Below are 23,142 nucleotides of genomic sequence, written 5' to 3'. Positions count from 1 at the left end.
TACGTGACCATCGTATTTATAATAAAGATGGCATATTTCCCTGACTCCGCATTTTGGTCCGAAGATCCTTCTCTCCTCACCTCATCTGAGGATGAGGAGAGCGACAGCTATTACAGACAGAGTGAAAAGTAGAAAGCATGTACAGAATACAAATATTCAAAACATGCATCCTGTTTGCAATAAGGCACAAAAGCAAATAAATTAACTTTATGTCCTGAATACAAAGCATTATGTTTGGGGGCAATCCAACACAACACATCACTGAGTACCACTCTTCATATTTTCAAGCATGGTGATGGCCACATTATGTTATTGGGTATGCCTGTCATCGGCAAGGACTAGGGGGTTTTCATCATAAAGAAAACAGAATAGAGCTAAGCACAGGCAGAATCCTAGAGGAAAACCTGGTTCAGTCTGCTTTCCAACAGACACTGGGAGACAAATTCACCTTTTAGCAGGACAATAACCTAAAACAGGCCAAATATACAGTGGAGTTGCTTACCAAGACAACATTGAATGTTCCTAAGTGGCCGAGTTACTTTTTTTAAACTTAAAAAAAAAAACTTTAAAACTAAAATTCAATTGGCTTGAAAATCTATGGCAAGACATTTTTAAGTCTGTCTAGCAATGATCAACAACCAACTTGAAGCTTGAATTATTATTATTATTTTTTTAAGAATAATGTACATACATTGCACAATTTCAGGTGTGCAAAGCTCTTGGAAGACTTACCCAGAAAGACTCACAGCTGTAATAGCTGCCAAAGGTGATTCTAACATGTATTCATTCAGAGGTGTGAATATTTATGTATTTCAAAAATGTCTAAAAACATGGTTTCACTTTGTCATTATGGGTTATTGTGTGTAGATGTGTAAAACATATATACAGTATATTTAATCCATTTTGAATTCAGGCTGTAACCCAATGTCGTGTCTTTGCTATCGTTAAATTGAAGACTTATAGTTTTTATCAAAGATTCCTGTAGTTAGGGATTACGCGATCACTTGAGTAATAACGTAACTAATTAACTATGAATTCTAGGGCACCAGGGAAAGTTATTAGATTACAAAGTTATAATTTCCCAATATAACCTTTCAGATATTTTCATATCTGATCAATAGTCTTCTGATTAATGATTTATTTATTTTTTACCTCACGTTAGTCTCATTCCAAACGTCGTAAATTGTTGATTATCTGCACGAACCCAGTCTTCACTATGAGTCATCCATACATCAATTGTCTTAAATTATTTATTTATTACTAACTAATTAATTCACAGAAATGCATAAACAAACAAACAAACTTAAAATAGTTACATGAAATGATAGGAGAAAATATGCCCTAGTGGGCTGAACCGGCATGGCGGCTGTTAGACAAAAGGGATGGATGGGGGGTCGATTCAGAAGTCACTACAGAGTCCATAATTATAACAATTGACATGCTAATCCTTACACATGAACGCTCACTCATTCGGGAACAATTGCAATCAATATATATATATTTACGCTCATTGTGTGTCGTCTTGATCGTTGGAGAGAAGTTCGTTTTTGTTGGAGTTCCTTCTATCGTAGTTATTGTGGAGAGTTCAGAGTGACATTCGTTATAGAATGGATGTTTCGGCGGTTGTCTTTCTTCGCGTTCAATGATACCGAATTCCTAGCTGCAGACTAGTAGTCAATATCAAAGACTTGTTATTATTGGTATAAGAGTTTTAACCACGTGGTATGGTTAAAGATTCAGCAATTATACTCAACCTTCGTTCTCCTCCTTGGAGGATAAACATGGTCTAATGGTAATTTCTTAGAGTTGGCTTTTATTCAGATAGCAGAGAGGGGCTGTCCCATGGTCTCTGACCCATACTGGGCTCAGGGCGGTCCTTGGATTTAGTTCAAATCAAAAAGGTATTTGTATTTTTCTTAATTAAACAGTCCAAAATCATATTACACAATTATACAAACAGTATCATACTCACTCATTCATTTTATACAACAACCAGATGTAAACCTCATATCTGAGGTTATTATGTAAACAGCGATATGGTAATGTAGTCCCACAGTCTCACATGAGTTTCCCACGTGGTGACAAATGGACCGGTTCATAGCTGGACTCTCCACCGAGCTTTCATACTTTTGCAGGAATATGAAATATGTTCGTACCTCAAGTTCTGTGAGGTGGAAGAGAATTCCTTTGTCCTGAAAGTTTACCATCTGTCTAATACTGTTGGGCCATGAGGAGATTCTCAGGAATTTACGAAATCTCTCTGTGATCACCGCTTGGGTTGTGGTAGGAAAGGGAGAGGCAGGGAGAGGGGGATGGGGTTTGCACTACCCAAGCAGGCGACGTCATGACACCAACAAAACATGGAATAAGTCAAGGGGTATGAATACTTTAATGGCACTGGACAACTTTGATAGCTTTCTACTACTTTAATCGATTTTAATAAAAGCAATGTTTCTTGCCCATGAGGAAGCTATTTATCAGAGTTATTGACCTCACAATATGCCAGATTCGAGTAACTTACATTGTGGTGCTGAACCTTGAAGCAGCAGCCACGGCACAATCAGTCGGAAATAGTTTCAACCTTCATTGTAATTTGACTATACTCACAACAAGAGGGCTTTGTGTTGGAGTATATTTCTTCCTATTTAATAAATAAGAGGTAGGCCTACCTGTTTGACAGAACAAACCAGGCTATAGACAGCTATCCATAGATTTGATGGCCAATTCCTCCTCCCACCATGCACTAAAAACAGATCTGATTAATATAAAGTGATCTATAACGGTGCTTCGGTCCGCAATGTTGTAAGGATACCTTTTGGTTCATTTCTATGACATTCAGTGGCTGAGCTACAACCTTCTATAGCCGACAAGACAAGTGTTTGTGTTGTGTGTAACAGGTGTCTCGCTGTGGCATGATCTACATGGAGCCTCACATGCTGGGCTGGCGGCCCCTCATGTTGTCCTGGCTCAACACACTGCCCACCACAGTCAACGCCATGCACAAGGACCTCATCACTGGTCTCTTTGACCGGATGCTGCCGGCCTGCCTCCAGCTGATTCGCAAGGCCACCCAGGTACAATACAAAGATGTAGTCATTCTATATTGGACATTCCCATAGATATATTTATATTAAACATCATGCGCACCATGTTATCCAATGGTTTCTCAACTCCAGTCCTCCAGGACTACTGTCTCTTCTGGTTTTCATTCAATTTAGTGACTTGTGTATTTACAGTTGTATATGTTTTTCGACCTGGCAATCATTGGAGTTGTATAGTGAATTCAGAATAGACTAGAATATATGGATATCAGAACAGCGATTACTCACCTTGAACTGGACAAAGATTTTTTTCTTTAAGACTTGCTCCCAGGCAAGTCCCAAAACCATAAAAAAATGAATATCTTACGTTCCACCAAGTCGTGGCTGAACGACGACACGGACAATACACAGTTGGCTGGGTTTCTCGTGCATCGGCAAGACAGAACAGCTACGTCTGGTAAGACGAGGGGTGGGGGTCTGTATTTTTGTCAATAACAGCTGGTGCGCGATGTCTAATATTGAGGTAGTCTCAAGGTTTTTCGTAGCTGTCTATTTACCGCAAACCGACGCTGGCACTAAGACCGCACTCAACGAACTGTATAAGGCCATAAGCCAACAACAAAATGATCATCCAGAAGCGGCACTCCTAGCGTCTGGGGACTTTAATGCAGGGAAACTTAAATCCGTTTTACCTCATTTCTACCAGAATGTCACATGTGCAACCAGAGGCGGAAAACAACTCTAGACCACCTTTACTCCACACACAGAGATGTGTACAAAGCTCTCCCTCGCCCATTTGGTAAATCTGAACATAATTATATCCTCCTGATTCCTGCTCACAAGTAAAAACTACCAGTGACTCGCTCAATACGGAAGTGGGCAGAAGACGTGGATGCTACGCTACAGGAGTGTTTTGCTATCACATACTGGAATATGTTCCAGAATCATCCAATGGCATTGAGCAGTTTACTACCTCAGTCACCGGCTTCATCAATAAGTACATTGACGACGTTGTCCCCACTGTGACCTTAACGTACATATCCCAACCAGAAGCCATGGATTACAGGCAACATCTGCACCAAGTTTAAGGCTATAGCTGCCACTTTCAAGGAGTGGTACACAAAGTTCATCACTAAGCTCAGGATGCTGGGACTAAACACCTACCTCTGCAACTGGATCATGGACTGCTTGATGGGCCGTCCCCATGTGGTAAGGGTAGACAACACATCTGCCACGCTGATCCTCAACATGGGGGCCCCTCAAGGGTGCGCGTTTAGTCCCCTCCTGTACTCCCTGTCCACCCACGACTGCGTGGCCAAGCACGATTCCAAAACCATCATTAAGTTTGCTGACGACACAACAGTGTTAGCTCTAATCAATGACAACGATGAGACATCCTATAGGGATGTGGAGTTGGTTGAGAGTTTCAAGTTCCTTGGTGTCCACATCACCAACAAACTGTCATGATCCAAACACACCAACAAAGTCATGAAGAAGGCACAACAACACATTTTCCCCCCTCTGGAGACTGAAAAGATTTTGCATGGGTCCCCAGATCCTCAACAAGTTCTACAGCTGCACCATTGAGAGCATCCTGACCGCCTGGTATGGCAACTCCTCGGCATCCGACCGTAAGGTGCTACAGAGGGTAGTACGTACAGCCCAGGACATCACTGGGGCCAAGCTTGTGGGTAACAGAGAGAACAGTCTATCACTATATACTAGGCAGTGTCAGAGGAAGGCCCAAAAAATGGTCAAAGACTCCAGTCACCCAGGTCATAGACTGTTCTCTCTGCTACTGTACGGCAAGCAGTACCGGAGTGCCAAGTATAGGTCCAAAAGGCTCCCTAACAACTTCTACCCCCAAGCCATAAGACTGCTGAACAATTACTGGACTACTTGCATTCTGCTACTCACTGTTTATTATATATGCATAGTCACTTTACCCCTACCTAGTGTACAAAGGACCTCGACTAACCTGTAGCCCTGCCCATATATACACACACACACACTTTTTAAAATTAGTTTATTTAGTCAACTCTATTCTTAAAACTGAATTTCATGGTAACCTGTTGTATTCGGTGCATGTGACAAATCCGATTTGATTTGAATAGAATAGGGTTACAAAAGTATCTCTAAAAGCCTTGATGTTCATCAGTCCACGGTAAGACAAATTGTCTATAAATGGAAAAAGTTCAGCGCTGTTGCTACTCTCTCTAGGAGTGGCCGTCCTGCAAAGATGACTGCAAGAGCACAGTGCAGAATGCTTAATGAGGTTAAGAAGAATCCTAGCGTGTCAGCTAAAGACTTACAGAAATCTCTGGAACATACAAACATCGCTGTTGACGAGTCTACGATACGTAAAACACTAAACAAGAATTGTGTTCATGGGAGGACACCACGGAAGAAGCCACTGCTGTCCAAAAAAAACATTGCTGCACGTCTGAAGTTTGCAAAAGTGCAGCTGGATGTTCCACAGCGCTATTGGAAAAATATTCTGTGGACAGATGAAACTACAGTTGAGTTGTTTGGAAGGAACACACAACACCATGTGTGGAGAAAAAAAAGGCACATCACACCAACATCAAAACCCCATCCCAACTGTAAAGTATGGTGGAGGGAGCATCGTGGTTACGGGCTGCTTTTCTGCCTCAGGGTCTGGACAGCTTGCTATCGTCGACGGAAAAATGAATTCCCAAGTTTATTAAGACGTTTTGCAGGAGAATGTTAGGCTATCTGTCCGCCATTTGAAGCTCAACAGAAGTTGTGTGACGCAACAGGACAATGACCCAAAACACAGAATGGCTTCAACAGAAGAAAATAAACCTTCTGGAGTGGCCCAGTCCTGACCTGAGTCCTGACCTCTACCCGAATGAGATGCTGTGGCATGACCTCAAGAGAGCAGTTCACACCAGACATCCCTAATGAGGCGAGACCCAAATGTGCCTCCTGCAGCCACAGGAGGCAGATGGTTGGATTCTTAAAATGTTTATTAATCCAAAGAGGTAGGCAATAGAATGGTCGTGGACAGGCAAAAGGGTCAAAACCAGATCAGAGTCCAGGAGGTACGGAGTGGCAGACAGGCTCGTGTTTAAGGCAGGCAGAATGGTATAAAGTCCAGAAACAGGTAAGTCAAAACCAGGAGCACTAGAAAAAGGAGAATGCAAAACGCAGGAGAAAACAGGGAATAACGCTGGTTGACTTGGAAACATACAAGACGGACTGGCACAGCGAGACAGGAAACACAGGGATAAATACACTGGGGAAAACAAGCGACACCTGGAGGGGGTAAAACTGATCAGGGTGTGACAATCCCAATAATATTGCAGAATTTAAACAGTTTTGTAAAGAGGATAGGTCCAAAATCCCTCCTGACTGTTGTGCAGGTCTGATCCGCAACTACAGAAAACGTTTGGTTGAGGTTATTGCTGTCAAATGAGGGTCAAACAGTTATTAAATCCAAGGGTTCACATACTTTCCCCACCCTGCACTGTGAACGTTTACACGGCGTGTTCAATAAAGACATGAAAACGTATAATTGTTTGTGTGTTATTAGCTTAAGCAGACTGTGTTTGTATATTGTTGTGACCTAGATGAAGATCAAATTTTATGACAAATTTATGCAGAAATCCAGGTAGTTCACATACTTTTTCTTGACACTGTATATTGTATCTCAATGGTTGTGTACCTGTTCCAGGAGCTCTCCCCGACATCAGACACAAACCTGGTGAACTCGCTGATGAACTTGATGGATTGCATGATGGACGAGTACAGCGAGGAGGTCAAGATGAAGGGCATGAATGAGAGGGACATCTGCTCCTGGCTAGAGGTGAGGGGTGGGAGAGGCCCTGTGGCGAGGGTCGTGTTCATTAGGGCATGGAATGGAAAACATTTTTAACGCTCTGCTACGGAAACTGAACATGAGTGTTTCTTATTTGACAAGTATGAGGAGTTCCTGTTTTGTTCTGTTCCTTGCCTAATAAACATTACCCAGATGAAGCACAATGTAACTGTAACATTTTAAGTAGACAATTTAATAGTTGACAATTTTGAATCAATTAATAGGTACTTCATTCTAAATGAGTTTGAAAACACTAAAGACTGTTAACTTTAAATTCAGAGAAGTAGTTGCCACCTTCTCATGGACATGATTAAAAGAGGGTTATCCCTCTGAATGTATCCCTGATTGAAATCTACTTGTTTGGTAAAAAAAATGTTAAAGCTAAAAAAAAGTACCACCTCCACTGAGACCCAAAATGTTTTAGTAGATGAGCCAGCTCCTATAGATTGTTCTGTGCTGAATGAATCATATATTGTGAAAGCAGTGGTATTATCACAGATAGAACAATGAGACAGATATTTCCCCGTATGTATAAATGTGAAGCATCCACTTGGCGTTTCCACTCACTACCAAATATGATTGTAAGAGGAAGCCCAGTGGCTGGCAGTGGGAGAAGATGGAAGGAGATGGATTTTGTCGTGTCTTTGGCTATGCCGGATTAAGTGATATGACATGCTATTCTATAAAATAATTTATCTGTAATTAATATTACCTGATTATGTCACGCCCTGGCCTTAGTATTCTTTGTTTTCTTTATTATTTTAGTTAGGTCAGGGTGTGACATGGGGAATGTTTGTGTTTTGTTGGTTTTGGGTGTTTCTATGGTAAAGGGGTTGTTGGGTGTAGTAGATGGGTTTGTGTTGAGTTCATGTGTCTAGCGTTGTCTATGTATGTTTAGTTGTCTAGGAGAGTCTATGGTTACCTGAATGAGTTCCCAATTAGAGACAGCTGATTTCGGTTGTCTCTGATTGGGAGCCTTATTTAGGGTAGCCATAGGCTTTCATTTGTTGTGAGTAGTTGTCTATGTGATACGTTTGTAGCCAGTGTGTGCACATCGTTGTTTAGCTTCACGATCGTTTTCTTGTTTTTGTTTAGTTCGTAAGTGTGTTTGTTTCGTGTGCCTTCTTCGTCAATAAAAAGGAGATGGCTTATTTTCCTAAAGCTGCGTATTGGTCCGTCAATCCTCCACACGATCGTGACAGAACTACTCACCAATACAGGACCAAGCGGCATGGAAAGCGGCAACAGGACCCACCTACACAGGATTCGTGGACATGGGAGGAGATACTGGATGGTAAGGGGCCGTGGGCACAACCGGGAGAATATCGCCTTCCTCGTGAAGAGCTGGAGGCAGCTAAAGCCGAGAGGAGGCGATATGAGGAGGCAGCACGGAGACAAGGCTGGAAGCCCGTGAGTACAACCCAAAAATTTCTTGGGGGGGGCCTTAAAGGGAGTGTGGCGAAGTCAGGTAGGAAACCTGCGCCTACTCCCTGTACTTACCGTGGAGAGCGAGAGTACGGGCAGACACCGTGTTACGCAGTAGAGCGCACGGTGTCTCCTGTACGCGTGCATAGCCCGGTTCGGTACATTTCAGCTCCACGTATCGGCCGGGCTAGACTGAGCGTTGAGCCGTATGTCATGAAGCCGGCCCAACGCATCTGGTCACCAGTGCGTCTCCTCGGGCCGGCGTACATGGCACCAGCCTTACGCATGGTGTCCCCGGTTCGCCTACATAGGCCGGTGCGGGTTATTCCACCTCCCCGCACTGGTCAGGCGACGGGGAGCATACAACCAGGTAAGGTTGGGCAGGCTCGGCGCTCAAGGGAGCCAGTACGCCTGCACGGTCCGGTATTTCCGGCGCCACCTCCCCGCCCCAACCCAGTACCACCAGTGCCTCCTCCACGCACTAGCCATATGGTGCGTGTCTCCAGCCCTTTACCACCAGTGCCTAAACCACGCACCAAGCCTCCTGTGTGTCCCCAGAGTCCTGTGCGTCCTGTTGCTGCTCCCCGCACTAGCCCTGAGATGCGTGTCCCCAGCCCGGTGCCACCAGTCCCGGCACCACGCACCAGGCCTACAGTGCGCCTCAGCCGGCAGGAGTCTGCCGTCTGCACAGCGATGCCTGAACTGCCCGTCTCCCCAGCGCCATCTGAGCCATCCGTCTCCCCAGCGCCATCTGAGCCATCCGTCTCCCCAGCGCCATCTGAGCCATCCGTCTCCCCAGCTCCGTCTGAGCCATCCGTCTGCCATGAGCCTGCAAAGCCGCCCGTCTGCCATGAGCCTGCAAAGCCGCCCGTCTGCCATGAGCCTACAGAGCCGCCCGCCAGACAGGAGCCGCTAGAGCCGCCCGCCAGACAGGAGCCGCTAGAGCCGCCCGCCAGACAGGATCTGCCAGAGCCGCCCGCCAGACAGGATCTGCCAGAGCCGCCCGCCAGACAGGATCTGCCAGAGCCGCCCGCCAGACAGGATCTGCCAGAGCCGCCAACCAGACAGGATCTGCCAGAGCCGCCAACCAGACAGGATCTGCCAGAGCCGCCAACCAGACAGGATCTGCCAGAGCCGCCAACCAGACAGGATCTGCCAGAGCCGCCAACCAGACAGGATCTGCCAGAGCCGCCAACCAGACAGGATCTGCCAGAGCCGCCAACCAGACAGGATCTGCCAGAGCCGCCAACCAGACAGGATCTGCCAGAGCCGCCAACCAGACAGGATCTGCCAGAGCCGCCAACCAGACAGGATCTGCCAGAGCCGCCAACCAGACAGGATCTGCCAGAGCAGTCAGCTAGCCATGAGCAGCCAGATCCGTCAGCTAGCCATGAGCAGCCAGATCCGTCAGCCAGCCATGAGCAGCCAGATCCGTCAGCCAGCCATGAGCAGCCAGATCCGTCAGCCAGCCATGAGCAGCCAGATCCGTCAGCCAGCCATGAGCAGCCAGATCCGTCAGCCAGCCATGAGCAGCCAGATCCGTCAGCCAGCCATGAGCAGCCAGATCCGTCAGCCAGCCATGAGCAGCCAGATCCGTCAGCCAGCCATGAGCAGCCAGATCCGTCAGCCAGCCATGAGCAGCCAGATCCGTCAACTAGCCATGAGCAGCCAGATCCGTCAGCTAGCCATGAGCAGCCAGATCCGTCAGTCAGCCATGAGCAGCCAGATCCGTCAGTCAGCCATGAGCAGCCAGATCCGTCAGCTAGCCATGAGCAGCCAGATCCGTCAGCTAGCCATGAGCAGCCAGATCCGTCAGCTAGCCATGAGCAGCCAGATCCGTCAGCTAGCCATGAGCAGCCAGATCCATCAGCCAGCCATGAGCAGCCAGATCCGTCAGCCAGCCATGAGCAGCCAGATCCGTCAGCCAGCCATGGGCCGTTCCTCAGTCCGGAGCTGCCGTTCCTCAGTCCGGAGCTGCCCCTTATCCTGGTGCTGCCCCTTATCCTGGTGCTGTCCCTTACCCTGGTACTGCCCCTTAGTTCGGAGCTGCCCCTGACCCTGGTTCTGCCCCTTACCCTGGTACTGCCCCTTAGTCCGGAGCTGCCCCTTAGTCCGGAACTGCCCCTTAATGCAGTGGGGTTAATGTGGAGGGGGGTCATTTGGAGGAAGCTAAGGAGGCGGTTAGGGACTGTGGTGACGTGGGGACCACGACCAGAGCCGGAGCCGCCACCGTGGATGGAAGCCCACCCAGACCCTCCTCTAGACTGGGTAATGGTGCGCCCGGAGTTCGCACCTTAGGGGGCGGTTATGTCACGCCCTGGCCTTAGTATTCTTTGTTTTCTTTATTATTTTAGTTAGGTCAGGGTGTGACATGGGGAATGTTTGTGTTTTGTTGGTTTTGGGTGTTTCTATGGTAAAGGGGTTGTTGGGTGTAGTAGATGGGTTTGTGTTGAGTTCATGTGTCTAGCGTTGTCTATGTATGTTTAGTTGTCTAGGAGAGTCTATGGTTACCTGAATGAGTTCCCAATTAGAGACAGCTGATTTCGGTTGTCTCTGATTGGGAGCCTTATTTAGGGTAGCCATAGGCTTTCATTTGTTGTGAGTAGTTGTCTATGTGATACGTTTGTAGCCAGTGTGTGCACATCGTTGTTTAGCTTCACGATCGTTTTCTTGTTTTTGTTTAGTTCGTAAGTGTGTTTGTTTCGTGTGCCTTCTTCGTCAATAAAAAGGAGATGGCTTATTTTCCTAAAGCTGCGTATTGGTCCGTCATTCCTCCACACGATCGTGACAGATTAAGCTAATCAGGTTAGATAAATAATTAGAAAGTCGGGGGACCACAAAATAATGTTAATAGAGCTGTTATCTACCGAATAAACTCTTAAAGACCTAGTAATCTTTTACGTCAATAGCAGTCAATATTTAATTGTCACCTTGTTTAGTCTCATCTGAAAGTGGTACATTTTTGGTTATCCTCACGAACCCTGGCTAACAAGTTGAATCAGCAATAGAACATTTGGTTTAATTATTTATTTACTAAATTCCTAAATCACACAGAATGGATCATACATTGATTACAAATTATGTCAGAAAGAAAAAATCCCTGGTGGACGGAACAGATACGACGGCTGGTTACACACAGAGAGGGGGTTGGGTTTGAGTGAAAGAGCGGGAAGACTGAGTAACAAAGGGAGAAGCTATGCTATCGTAAATACAGAATCTAATGCATTATAAATAACTGCCCATTTGAAAAAGGAGAATGCAATAAATATTTACTCTGAGCTGCGCTTCGATAGATTGGTCGTCGATGGAAGCATTTGTCCTTTATGGATCTCTGGTCCTCTGAAAAATGTCTAGTGGTGAACTGGAGCGTGGTAGAATGGATACTCTGTCCATCCTCTCCTAGCCCACGTTTAGCGAATGCTGCTAACTCAACGGATAGGAGGTATCACTTCTGGAGTGAATAAGAGTTCAAAGTTTATACCAAGTTGCCATACTTTTAAGCTCATGCTATATTCTGGCTGGTATAGTCGAAATTCATCCTTCTGGCGTGTATGTCGTCACCTTCACATTGAAATTGGATGCTAATTTCGTTAGGTTCTTGCTGAGGTTGGCTTAGTTCTGTAGGTGGTCTTTGTCCTTTCAATGTGGGGACCTCAAGTCCACACATCCTTGGAACAGCTTATTATCTGAGCCCTTATAACGTAGGACTGTCGCCTTAACGTCCTCGGAACAGAAAGTTACATTTTCGTCAAGGGCTTTATATAGGAGGGGAGAGAAAGGCGTGTTTCATAGTTTATAACCAATGTCTGTTCACATGGGCAGGGCCACTGAGTTGATCATAGTTCACTCATGAAAACCCAATTCTCTCATTTTGACACTTCACACTTGTTATCAACCAGCATTCAGGTTTCCAAGCGGAGGCAAAAATGTCAAAGCCTTCCCTCTCCGTCTTGAGTGAGCCTCACCTCAGTAGGCCAAGTCCTGGATACTCACGCCAAACCCACCTCAGTGGGAAATTCCCTAAAAACACGCCACTTCGATACAGCTATGACTTTTTTGTAGCAGGTTAGGAGAATTAGGTTAAGGTTTGGAAAAGGGTTAGGGTTAGCGAAAATGCTCTCATAACCTGCTACGAAAATGCACTTATATCAAAGTGAAATGTTTTTACGTAGTCCCTGTCAGCGGAGATGGGAAGCCAATCAATTCAGAGTTTAACATCAGCACACGCATTCCACAGTCACAGAATAAAAGTCCCTTTTCGGGTCTTTTTTCATATCAGACATCCTACACAGCATTGTCATTATTAGCAAAGAAAGGTTTACTGAGGCCTAGGCCTACACTATGGAGCTACTTGCTAATCAAGACATAAATATGATTTACTTGTTGGTTAAAAATCACTTGTTGGTTAAATAAATTAAGAAATATAAATGAATATTGTAAAAAATGATATTCTGTAGTCAGGGTTATTCAACTCTTACCCTATTAGGTCCGGAGCCTGCTGGTTTTCTGTTCTACCTTATTGCGCTTCACTCAGTTTGTGGCAATCTCTTGGAACTGCTACAGAAAGGATACCTCTATATTGATTTATACTCCCTGCTTACCTGACATTGTCAGCCATGCTCAAGTGATAAAAATCAAAATCTGTGTAATGGAATCCTTCCTGCATTCCATTTGTGTTTTATCACCTGAGAATTCTTTATTGTGAGCATCTTGTGAGATTCTGACTATCATTCTATCTTGGCACCACAGGGCATCTTCATCTTCTGCCTGGTGTGGTCGGTGGGTGCCAGCTGTACGGAGTCCGGACGGGTGAAGTTTGACAGCCTGGTTCGAGAGATGATGGAGGGTGCCTTGAGCGAAGAGACACGGGCACGCCATGGCATCCTAGAGCATGTGGAGTCTCCTGCCAAGCAGCTGACTGTGCCTCTGCCCACGGAGGGCACACTCTATGAGTATCGCTTCATTAAAGAGGTGAGATTGGTCGGAACCAGGTAAGACCTACAATAAGCTCCACAGAGTGAGTCTCACGTTTATGTTGATTGTTGAAGAGCCAACTGAGTTTGACAGTAAATAAGACTCAATAGCGCAATGAAGCCAAATTAAGTCGGTTAAGACGGCGTCTCATGGTGACATAATTTGTGCAGTTTCAGCTTCTCCAGGAAGTTACTCAAGTTAACTCAAGGTGAAGGCCGACCGCGTACTGCAGGTTGCAATTAGCAATTAAATTATCCTAAACTTTTTCTGTGTGATTTTAAAATAATTGGATTAAGGACATACATCTGGTGTATTAGAAGCAATTATTGGTACCATGATTGTCTTCGATTTCTGTATTTTATTTACATGAAGATTGACCACAAAGATTAACATTTTTCTATTCACTATAATGGGGTATCCTGTTTTCTGCTAACAGTACCTTCAGTACTGTAGTGTTTTAGCTCTTATTAGTTATTTATATAATAAGAAAGACTCCGAATACAAGGAATTGAACTGGAGCTTCACATTTACTAAAACGAGTTAGTACCAGAATAACATAGAACGACACTGCGCATGACCAAGGGTTCTCCATTCTTAAAGGGGACATCAGTAATTAACAGAACATAACAAGTACCGTGGTCGTCCTTGAACTTCCATGGTTTCAATGAGAGGGGCAGTAGTTCTCTGGTTTGTACGGTAGCCCCAAGGTGCAAAGTAGCACCTTATCTGCAGGGGTCAACTGTAAGTCTTAAGGAGTGAGTACTGCACCCAATAATAAAATACTGTGCCACTTGACAACATCCATTCGCTATATCACTATCACAGTAAGGCAACTTCCATTGGGCTTAATTGAATTGTGTTTCCAGTGAGTGGATATCGAGTTGCTCTAAGACATGAAATGAGTAAGCGATCACTTTAAGGCCTAAATAAATTAACAGTTTGAGGTAATTTATTTTTTAAATAAAATAATGTATTCTTCTACAGGGCCCAGGGAGGTGGGAGTTGTGGACTGATGAGTTGAAGATGGCGCCCACTATCCCCAAGGATGTGCATTTCAACGAGATCATTGTTCCCACGGAGAACACAGTGCGCTACACAGCTCTAATGGAGCTGCTTATCACCCACCAGAAGCCCACCATCTTCATCGGCCCCACAGGCACTGGCAAAAGTGTCTACATCATTGTGAGTGGCCTCTTATCTCAGTCATTATTTATCAATTATCTCAATCAGCCACTCAGCTGTGTCTCATTTTACACCAATTATTTCAATCAACCAATCAGTGTCTGATTTTACACCAGTCTCAACAATGGGTTTCAATAATGGCCTTGGATGTTCTTACTTGGCTTGTTTTTCATGTTCCTTGTAAAAGCCTTTTCCATCCTCCCATTGATCCTCCAGTCCAGCTAATCGATCGATCAGATTTTCTGTACTGATTTTCTGACCCTATATTTCTCTATGTGCATTTAAGTGATGAGCCTGTAATAATTGCCTCAATGTTTGAGGTCACTTGCCTTAAACACATTACCTTCACAGTATATAACACTCTTACTCTACCACCAACGGCATAATCAAACATATTGAATCAACCGGACACCACTAAAAGTGGCAGGTAGAAGTTAGACTCCCCTTAGGCAACCCTAGCAGCCCCGTATCACCTTAGGTACATCACCTGTCTGCCTGGTCTTCCTGTAGAAACATTAGCTCATAGATCAGACACCAGCTACTCTAATACTGCTCACTGGGGCTTCGTCTCCCCATCTAGCCCAGCTGTGCTCTGTCCGACAGAGCAGAACCGACTGCCTGTAACCGTGCCTGGCAGAGCAGGGCGTCTCCGGCGTGCCAGGGGTGATAAACGAGCACCCGGCCTGGGCTCGACAGTGGGCACGCCCTGCCGACAGATACATTGTACGTGCTGCCGCCACTGCCAAGCTCTCCCGCCAGAGCGCTATTTTCGGCTCTGAGGAGGAGAGAGGTGTGACAGCGCATGCCTCCAGATCCATCATTTTAACAGCCCCCATCCATTCTCTAGCTCGTTAACGTTCTACAAATGCTGCACTGGAATTATTATAAAACATTTTTCACTGGGGGGGGTGGGGGGGGGGGGACTGTGTAGGGGTCTCGGATGGTTGAGGGGCAGCTCTCGGGGAACTGTGGAACTGTGGAGCTTGGGCTGGCTGCTGATGGGTCGCTGGTTCGGGTCCCCGTTTTTGACCTTGTGGGAGATCTGTCGACGTGCCCTTGAGCAGGGCTTTGACTGTCGTTGCTTCTGTGGGTTGCTCTGGATGGGAGTCTGTTAGATAACTGAATGTGATCTTGAGCGGTTTTACTGCAAGTAATTTGTATGTTTTAAAAATATATGGATTTCATTCTTGTTTCCTGACCGATTCCGCGTTGGGGGGATTCCACTAAGCATAATACGTTTTAGTCGCGCAGTTTTGCATCTAATGTGTGACACATGGATTTCCCTAACTCCGTTTTAGACTAAACTGAATTCATGAGCAAAATTATCCTATTTACACTTTGTAGTCTATTTTGACACTAGCATAACTGTTTCTGACTAATATCGATAGAGCATAGGCCGTTTTCAAAGGGATGCGTTGCTTTAGGCAGTCGCTCTTTAAGCATCAAATATGACGTTTCAGTAATGTTTATGAATGAATCATGATTAATGATGAGTGAGAAAGTTAGTTGCACAAATATCATACCCCTCCAAAAATGCTAACGTCCCCTGTCATTGTAATGGTGAGAGTTTAGCATGTCTTGGGGGTATGATATATGTGTGTCTGTAACTTTCTCACTCAACATTATTCACTATTCATTCAGCATTATTCATAATCTTGGAAGCATCCACATTAATTTAGAAGTGTTAAGAGACATATTATATTCTTATTTACAATACAAGTTACTGTAAGGGTTGCGGAACTGGTGGCAGTGAAGTCAGACGCAGGAGAGCAGAAATAGGTAATAGCCGGAGCAGTTTAATTTCAAAACCAACGGCAATAAACATTTTTAAAAATTACATGGGTACAAAACCCGACGCGCACCAGTAACAGTGCACAAGCACTTACGAACAAACAATTCCACACAAGGACATGGGGGGGGTGTAGGATGTGTAGGAAAACAAGACAAAACAAATGGAAAATGAAAAGTGGATCGACGATGGCTAGAAGACCGGTGACGCCGACTGCCGAACACCGCTCAACAAGGAGATGAAACAACTTCGGTGGAAGTCGTGACCCCCCCCTTGACCACGCGCCGAAACCGGCCTCAGGGACGACTGAGGTCGAGGTGCAGGGCGATCCGGACGGAGAAGGTGGAACACCCGCAGCATTGAAGGGTCCAACACGTCCTCCACCGGAACCCAGCATCTCTCCTCCGGACCGTACCCCTCCCAGTCCACGAGGTACTGAAGGCCCCTCGCCCGACGTCTCAAATCCAGTATGGATCAAACGGAGTACGCCGGGGGCCCTCGATGTCCAGAGGGGGCGGAGGACCTCCCGCACCTCAGACTCCTGGAGCGGTCCAGCCACCACCGGCCTGAGGAGAAACACATGGAACGAGGGGTTAATACGGTAATCGGGGGGAAGTTGTAACCTGTAACTCACCTCGTTCAGTCTCCTCAGGACTTTAATTGGCCCCACAAACCTCGGACCCAGCTTTAGCCCCCTCAAGCCAATGTCTCCACGCCTTCAAAGCCTTGACGACAGCCAACAGCTCCCGGTCCCCCACATCATAGTTTCGCTCCGCCGGGCTGAGCTTCCTCGAGAAGAAGGCACAGGGGCGGAGCTTCGGTGGCGTACCCGAGTGCTGAGAGAGCACGGCTCCTATCCCAGCCTCGGACCCGTCCACCTCCACTATGAATGCCAAAGAGGGATACAGGTTGGGCCAGCACGGGAGCTGAGGTAAACATAGCCCCTCAGGTGACCAAAGGCCCTGTCTGCCTCAGCTGACCACTGCAAACGTACCAGTCCCCCCTTCAGCAGTGAGGTAATGGTAGCCGCTACTTGACCAAAACCCCGGATAAACCTCCGGTAGTAATTGGCAAACCCTAGAAACCGCTGCACCTCCTTTACCGTGGTGGGAGTTGGCCAATTACGCACAGCTGAGATGCGGTCACTCTCCATCTCCACCCCTGAGGTGGAAATGCGGTACCCTAGGAAGGAGATGGACTGATGGAAGAACAGACATTTCTCAGCTTTGGCATACAGGTCATTCTCCAATAGACGACCAAGCACCTTGCGCACCAGGGACACATGCTCGGTGCGTGTAGTGGAGTATATCAGAATGTCATCAATATACACCACTACACCCTGCCCGTGCAGGTCCCGGAAAGTCTCGTCAACAAAGGCTTGGAAGACTGATGGAGCAGTCATCAACCCGTACAGCATGACAAGGTACTCATAACATACTGAACGCCGTCTTCCACTCGTCTCCCTCCCGGATACGCACCAGGTTGTAAGCACTCCTGAGATCAAGTTTGGTGAAGAGGCGCGCCCCGTTTATTGAGGCGCGCCCCGTTTATCGATCAGGGCCCTGTCATTCCATCCTGATCCGGAGGCCAGGGTTCGAAAGTCCAAAGCGATCTCCTGTGTGCTCCTCATCCCCTGCCGTAGGTGGAAAAGACGTTCACCCACCGCTCTGCCCTCGGGCGGGTGGTCGAAGACTGCCCGGAAACGACGTGTGAACTCCTCAAAGTGGTACAGCACCAAATCTCCTTCCACCCACACGGCGTTGGCCCACTCCAGGGCTTTCCCCGAGAGACAGGAGACAAGGGCGGACACCCTCTCACTTCCCGAAGGAGCCGGGTGGACGGTTGCCAGGTATATCTCCAACTGCAGCAGGAAACCCTGGCAGCGGGCAGCCGTCCCATCGTACTCCCCGGGGAGGGTGAGGCGAACCCCACTGGAACCGGGTGCAGGGGAGGGCCTTGTTGTGCTGGGGGAGGCGTTGGAGGAACTCCCTGTCTCTCCCAGCGGTCCATGGTTTGGACAACGTGGTCCATGGCGGCGCCGAGATGGTGGATCATCGCCTCTTGCTCCAGGACGCACTCCTCGACCCCTATACCAGGGGCACCTGCTCATGCTGACTCCATATGGGTGGAGTGGAATTCCATAAGGGTTGCGGAACTGGTGGCTGTGAAGTCAGATGCAGGAGAGCAGAAGTGGGTAATAGCTGGAGCAGTTTAATTTCAAAACCAACAGCAATAAAATAAAATAAATACAAGGGTACAAACCCGACGCGCACCAGTAACATAGTGCACAAGCACTTACAAACAAACAATTCCACACAAGGACATGGTGTCACGTTCACTGTCTTCGAACTCCCTGTCATAGATGAGCCAATGCACAGCGTGCATGTAATTCCACATTACTTTTTATCGTAGTGAAACCTTCACAAAAAGAACAGGTAAACAGAAACAAACGTGACGCAACCGTGGCGCACACAAACACACACGAAAAAATGTATAATTACCCACAACATTAGGTGGGAAAAAGGCTGCCTAAGTATGATTCCCAATCAGAGACAACGATAGACAGCTGCCTCTGATTGGGAACCACACTCGGCCACAAGCAAAGAAAAAGAAACATAAAATGCCCACCCAAATCACACCCTGACCTAACCAAATAGAGGAAAAAAAGGCTCTCTAAGGTCAGGGCGTGACAGTACCCCCCCAAAGGTGTGGACTCCGGCCGCAAAACCTGACTCTAATGGGGAGGGTCCTCCGGGTGGGCATCTATCCTCGGTGGCAGTTCCGGTTCGGGACGTAGCCCCCGCTCCTCACGCTGATCCCTCCGCTTCCGTGGAACCAGACCGTGGATCGTCGCCGGAGACTCTAGACTGTGGATCGTTGCCCGAGGAACCGGACCGTGGATCATCGCCGGATGCTCTGGATTGGGAACCCCCGCTGGAGGCTCTGGACTGCAGACCGCCGCTGGAGGCTCTGGACTGCGGACCGTTGCTGGAGGCTCCGGACTGCGGACCGTTGCTGGAGGCTCCGGACTGCGGACCGTTGCTGGAGGCTCCTGGACTGCGGACCGTTGCTGGAGACTCCGGACTGCGGACCGTCGCTGGAGACTCCGGACTGCGGACCGTCGCTGGAGGCTCCGGACTGGGGACCGTCCCTGCAGGCTCCGTGCCGGGGATCGTCCCTACAGGCTTCGGGCCATGGATCATCACTGGAGGATACTGAGAAAGTACTTACTGTAGTAGGTGCAAGAAAGAGCTCTCATTGTAAAAACATCATTTCTAGAACACTACAAGAGGTACTCAAAATACCAGCTTGAGACGAGCAAAACAGAAGAGTGTTGCGTAATAAGCGTTCTTATTTTCCAGTTAAGATTCATAATATCCTAAATCTTCTTTGGTCATACAATCAAAATAATAGTAATTAGTCAACTCACAATGCATGACTAGGCTATTTGATTACATTACCTCAAACTCAAATTTAGGGACTGTAGTTTAGACCATCCCCTCAACTCCCCACTCAAAAGGAATTGGTGCAAAGGACCATGAATCTCAAAGAACCATCTGAACCAGCTGTTATAGTCACAAAGGAAAAACACTTTTTACACTACAGTGCCAACACGAACCGATCTGCGCTGGCTCATATATTTTCTCTTCAACTTTTCAACAGTCCTCTCCAGGACTGGTTCTAGCTACTATGAAGAATGTTTAACCAACAGCTCAGTAGTGTGAAACAACTCTAACTTCCCACAATCTCTCTGCAGGACTTTCTGTTGAATCGTCTGAATAAGGATCTATATAGCCCCCTGATGATTAACTTCTCAGCACAGACCACAGCCGCCCAGACACAGAACATCATCATGTCAAAGCTGGATAAACGCCGAAAAGGGGTGTACGGCCCGCCCATGGGCAAGAGAACGGTAGGTTCGCCAGGCTGCGCGTGTGTGTGTGTGTGCACATGGATGCGTGCGTGCATGAGTGACTGACATTGTCATGCGTGTATGTGTTGAATTCTTGAATGATAATAATGGCGTTGATAAGTCCTTGATGTAGTGTTGTGCTGACATTGAAGAGTAGTATTGCAGCAGAGTGAGAGACATTGTAATATAAGTTCTTTATTTGTCCAGGTGGTGTTTGTGGACGATGTGAACATGCCGGCCAGGGAGACGTACGGGGCCCAGCCCCCCGTGGAGCTGCTGCGTCAGTGGCTGGACCACTGGAACTGGTACGACATGAAGGACTGCTCCATGATCAAGCTGGTGGACATCCAGATCATGTGCGCCATGGGGCCGCCCGGTGAGTCTAGCACGTACAGCTCAGCTGCCCCTTTACTGAGTTTATTTGCTCACACTTTTTTTCACAACACTATTCAGCAGTTGCTGTTTATTTAAAGACCCATTTTTATTCAATGTATTATTATTGCTCTTTCTTAGGGGGGCATTGAAAGAAGCGTTTAAAAGGTTTACATGCTATCACAGTCATTTGTCCCACGTGCGCTTTCTAACTCTGTGCCCCTATGGAAACTGATTTGAGGATTTGGGGAGGGTGAGCTGGTCTTAGATCTGAGCCTAAGGGCACCTTCTACCGAAAGCCATTTTCAAAGCATTGGATTTCTGCCCTCAGGTGGTGGGAGAAACCCTATCACAGCCCGCTACCTACGCCACTTAAACACGGTCACCATCAACGACTTTGACGAGAAGACCATGTACACAATTTTCTCCAGAATCATGGACTGGCACCTCACTATAAGGTAACAATATAGTGTTGCTGAGAAGTTAGCCCTCTCTTCAGCAACATAGATATATAGTTCAGCCTAGATATACAGTACATATTTAGGCCTAGACCTAACCTCCTAGACAAATAAACCCTTTTCGGGTCGTTCCACCTCAAATGGCACAAGAAAGAGAATTTCGACGTGGTATGCATTTTGCAATGTTCTGTACTTTGTCAAGTACACTCCTATATTCTTGTATTCACATATTAAAATTACTCCCATCTTTCAACACGCATGTTTTCACAAGTAAATTGTCATGTAAATTGTAAAAACAAACCTGCATGATTGAAGGTAATGAGGTTCAAAGCCTGGCTACATCTTCTCAAATTACTATATGGCACTTTTATTTCCAGGTTTTGCCAAAGGGGGGTGTGTTCTGTTGATAGTATTGACAGACAGCTGTAAGAATATTAAAAGATAAATATACAATGCAGAGAACTAAAGATCAATGGAACTAGTTGTTTTTCTTTAATGGGGAACTGAAGATTAATGGGTCAGGGACATGGGTTGTTTTTCAGTTCAACAACTGTTTATAATCTGTGAAGGGGTTCCAGGCCGGGAATCATACAGTTAAAAATCAAATCAAATGTATTTATAAAGCCCTTCTTACATCAGCTGATATCTCAAAGTGCTGTACAGAAACCCAGCCTAAAACCCCAAACAGCAAGCAATGCAGGAAAAACTCCCTAGAAAAGCCAGAACATAGAAAGAAACCTAGAGAGGAACCAGGCTATGAGGGGTGGCCAGTCCTCTTCTGGCTGTGCCGGGTGGAGATTATAACAGAACATGGCCAAGATGTTCAAATGTTCATAGATGACCAGCAGGGTCAAATAATAATGATCACAGTGGTTGTCGAGGGTGCAACAGGTCAGCACCTCAGGAGTAAATGTCAGTTGGCTTTTCATAGCCGATCGTTCAGAGTATCTCTACCACTCCTGCTGTCTCTAGAGAGTTGAAAACAGCAGGTCTGGGACAGGTAGCACGTCCGGCGAACAGGTCAGTGGTCCATAGCCGCAGGCAGAATAGTTGAAACTGGAGTAGCAGCAGGGCCAGGTGGACTGGGGACAGCAAGGAGTCATCAGGCCAGGTAGTCCTGAGGCATGGTCCTAGGGCTCAGGTCCTCCGAGAGAGAAAAAGAAAGAAAGAGAGAATTAGTGAGAGCATACTTAAATTCACACAGGACACCGGATAAGACAGGAGAAATACTCCAGATATAACAGACTGACCCTATTCCCCCGACACATGAACTACTGATGCATAAATACTGGAAGCTGAGACAGGAGGGGTCGGGAGACACTGTGGCCCCATGCGACGATACCCCCGGACAGGGCCAAACAGGCAGGATATAACCCCACCCACTTTGCCAAAGCACAGCCCCCACACCACTAGAGGGATATCTTCAACCACCAACTTACCATCCTGAGACAAGTTCCAGTATAGCCCACAAATATTTCCGCCACGGCAAAACCCAAGGGGGATGCCAACCCAGAAAGGAAGATCACGTCAGTGACTCAACCCACTCAAGTGACGCTCCCCTCCTAGGGACGGCATGGAAAAGCGCCAGTAAGCCAGTGACTCTAACCCTATTACAGGGGGTGAGGCAGAGAATCCCAGTGGAGAGAGGGGAACCGGCCAAGCAGAGACAGCAAGGGCGGTTCATTGCTCCAGTGCCTTTCCGTTCACCTTCACACTCCTGGGCCAGACTACACTCAATCATAGGACCTACTGAAGAGATGAGTCTTCAATAAAGACTTAAAGGTTGAGACCTAGTCTGTGTCTCTCACATGGGTAGGTAGACCATTCCATAAATATGGAGCGCTATAGGAGAAAGCCCTGCCACCAGCTGTTTGCTTAGACATTCTAGGGACAGTTAGGAGGCCTGCGTCTTGTGACCGTAACGTATGTGTAGGTATGTACGGCGGGACCAAATCGGAAAGATAGGTAGGAGCAAGCCCATGTAATGCTTTGTAGGTTAGCAGTAAAACCTTGAAATCAGCCCTTGCCTTTATTGGAAGCCAGTGTAGGGAGGCTAGCACTGGAGTAATATGATCAAATTTTGGGGTTCTAGTCAAGATTCTAGCAGCCGCGTTTTGCACTAACTGAAGTTTATTTAGTGCTTTATC

At 46.7% G+C, this 23,142-nt stretch overlaps 1 protein-coding gene across 1 annotated transcript in view; it reads left to right on the top strand.

Moving 5' to 3' along the window:
- Positions 1–23,142, top strand: part of dnah7 (dynein, axonemal, heavy chain 7) — a 212,557-nt gene that overhangs the window by 92,458 nt on the left and 96,957 nt on the right. The window contains exons 33-39 of the mRNA XM_055879049.1: positions 2,898–3,074; positions 6,739–6,870; positions 13,057–13,278; positions 14,266–14,463; positions 20,010–20,165; positions 20,373–20,541; positions 20,869–20,995. Coding sequence (XP_055735024.1) covers positions 2,898–3,074; positions 6,739–6,870; positions 13,057–13,278; positions 14,266–14,463; positions 20,010–20,165; positions 20,373–20,541; positions 20,869–20,995 — 1,181 coding nt within the window. The remainder of the gene's footprint in view (positions 1–2,897; positions 3,075–6,738; positions 6,871–13,056; positions 13,279–14,265; positions 14,464–20,009; positions 20,166–20,372; positions 20,542–20,868; positions 20,996–23,142) is intronic.

The sequence above is a fragment of the Salvelinus fontinalis genome, chromosome 23 (genome assembly GCF_029448725.1).
Source record: "Salvelinus fontinalis isolate EN_2023a chromosome 23, ASM2944872v1, whole genome shotgun sequence".
Lineage (NCBI taxonomy): Eukaryota > Metazoa > Chordata > Actinopteri > Salmoniformes > Salmonidae > Salvelinus > Salvelinus fontinalis.
This window is presented reverse-complemented; position numbering and strand designations above follow the sequence as displayed.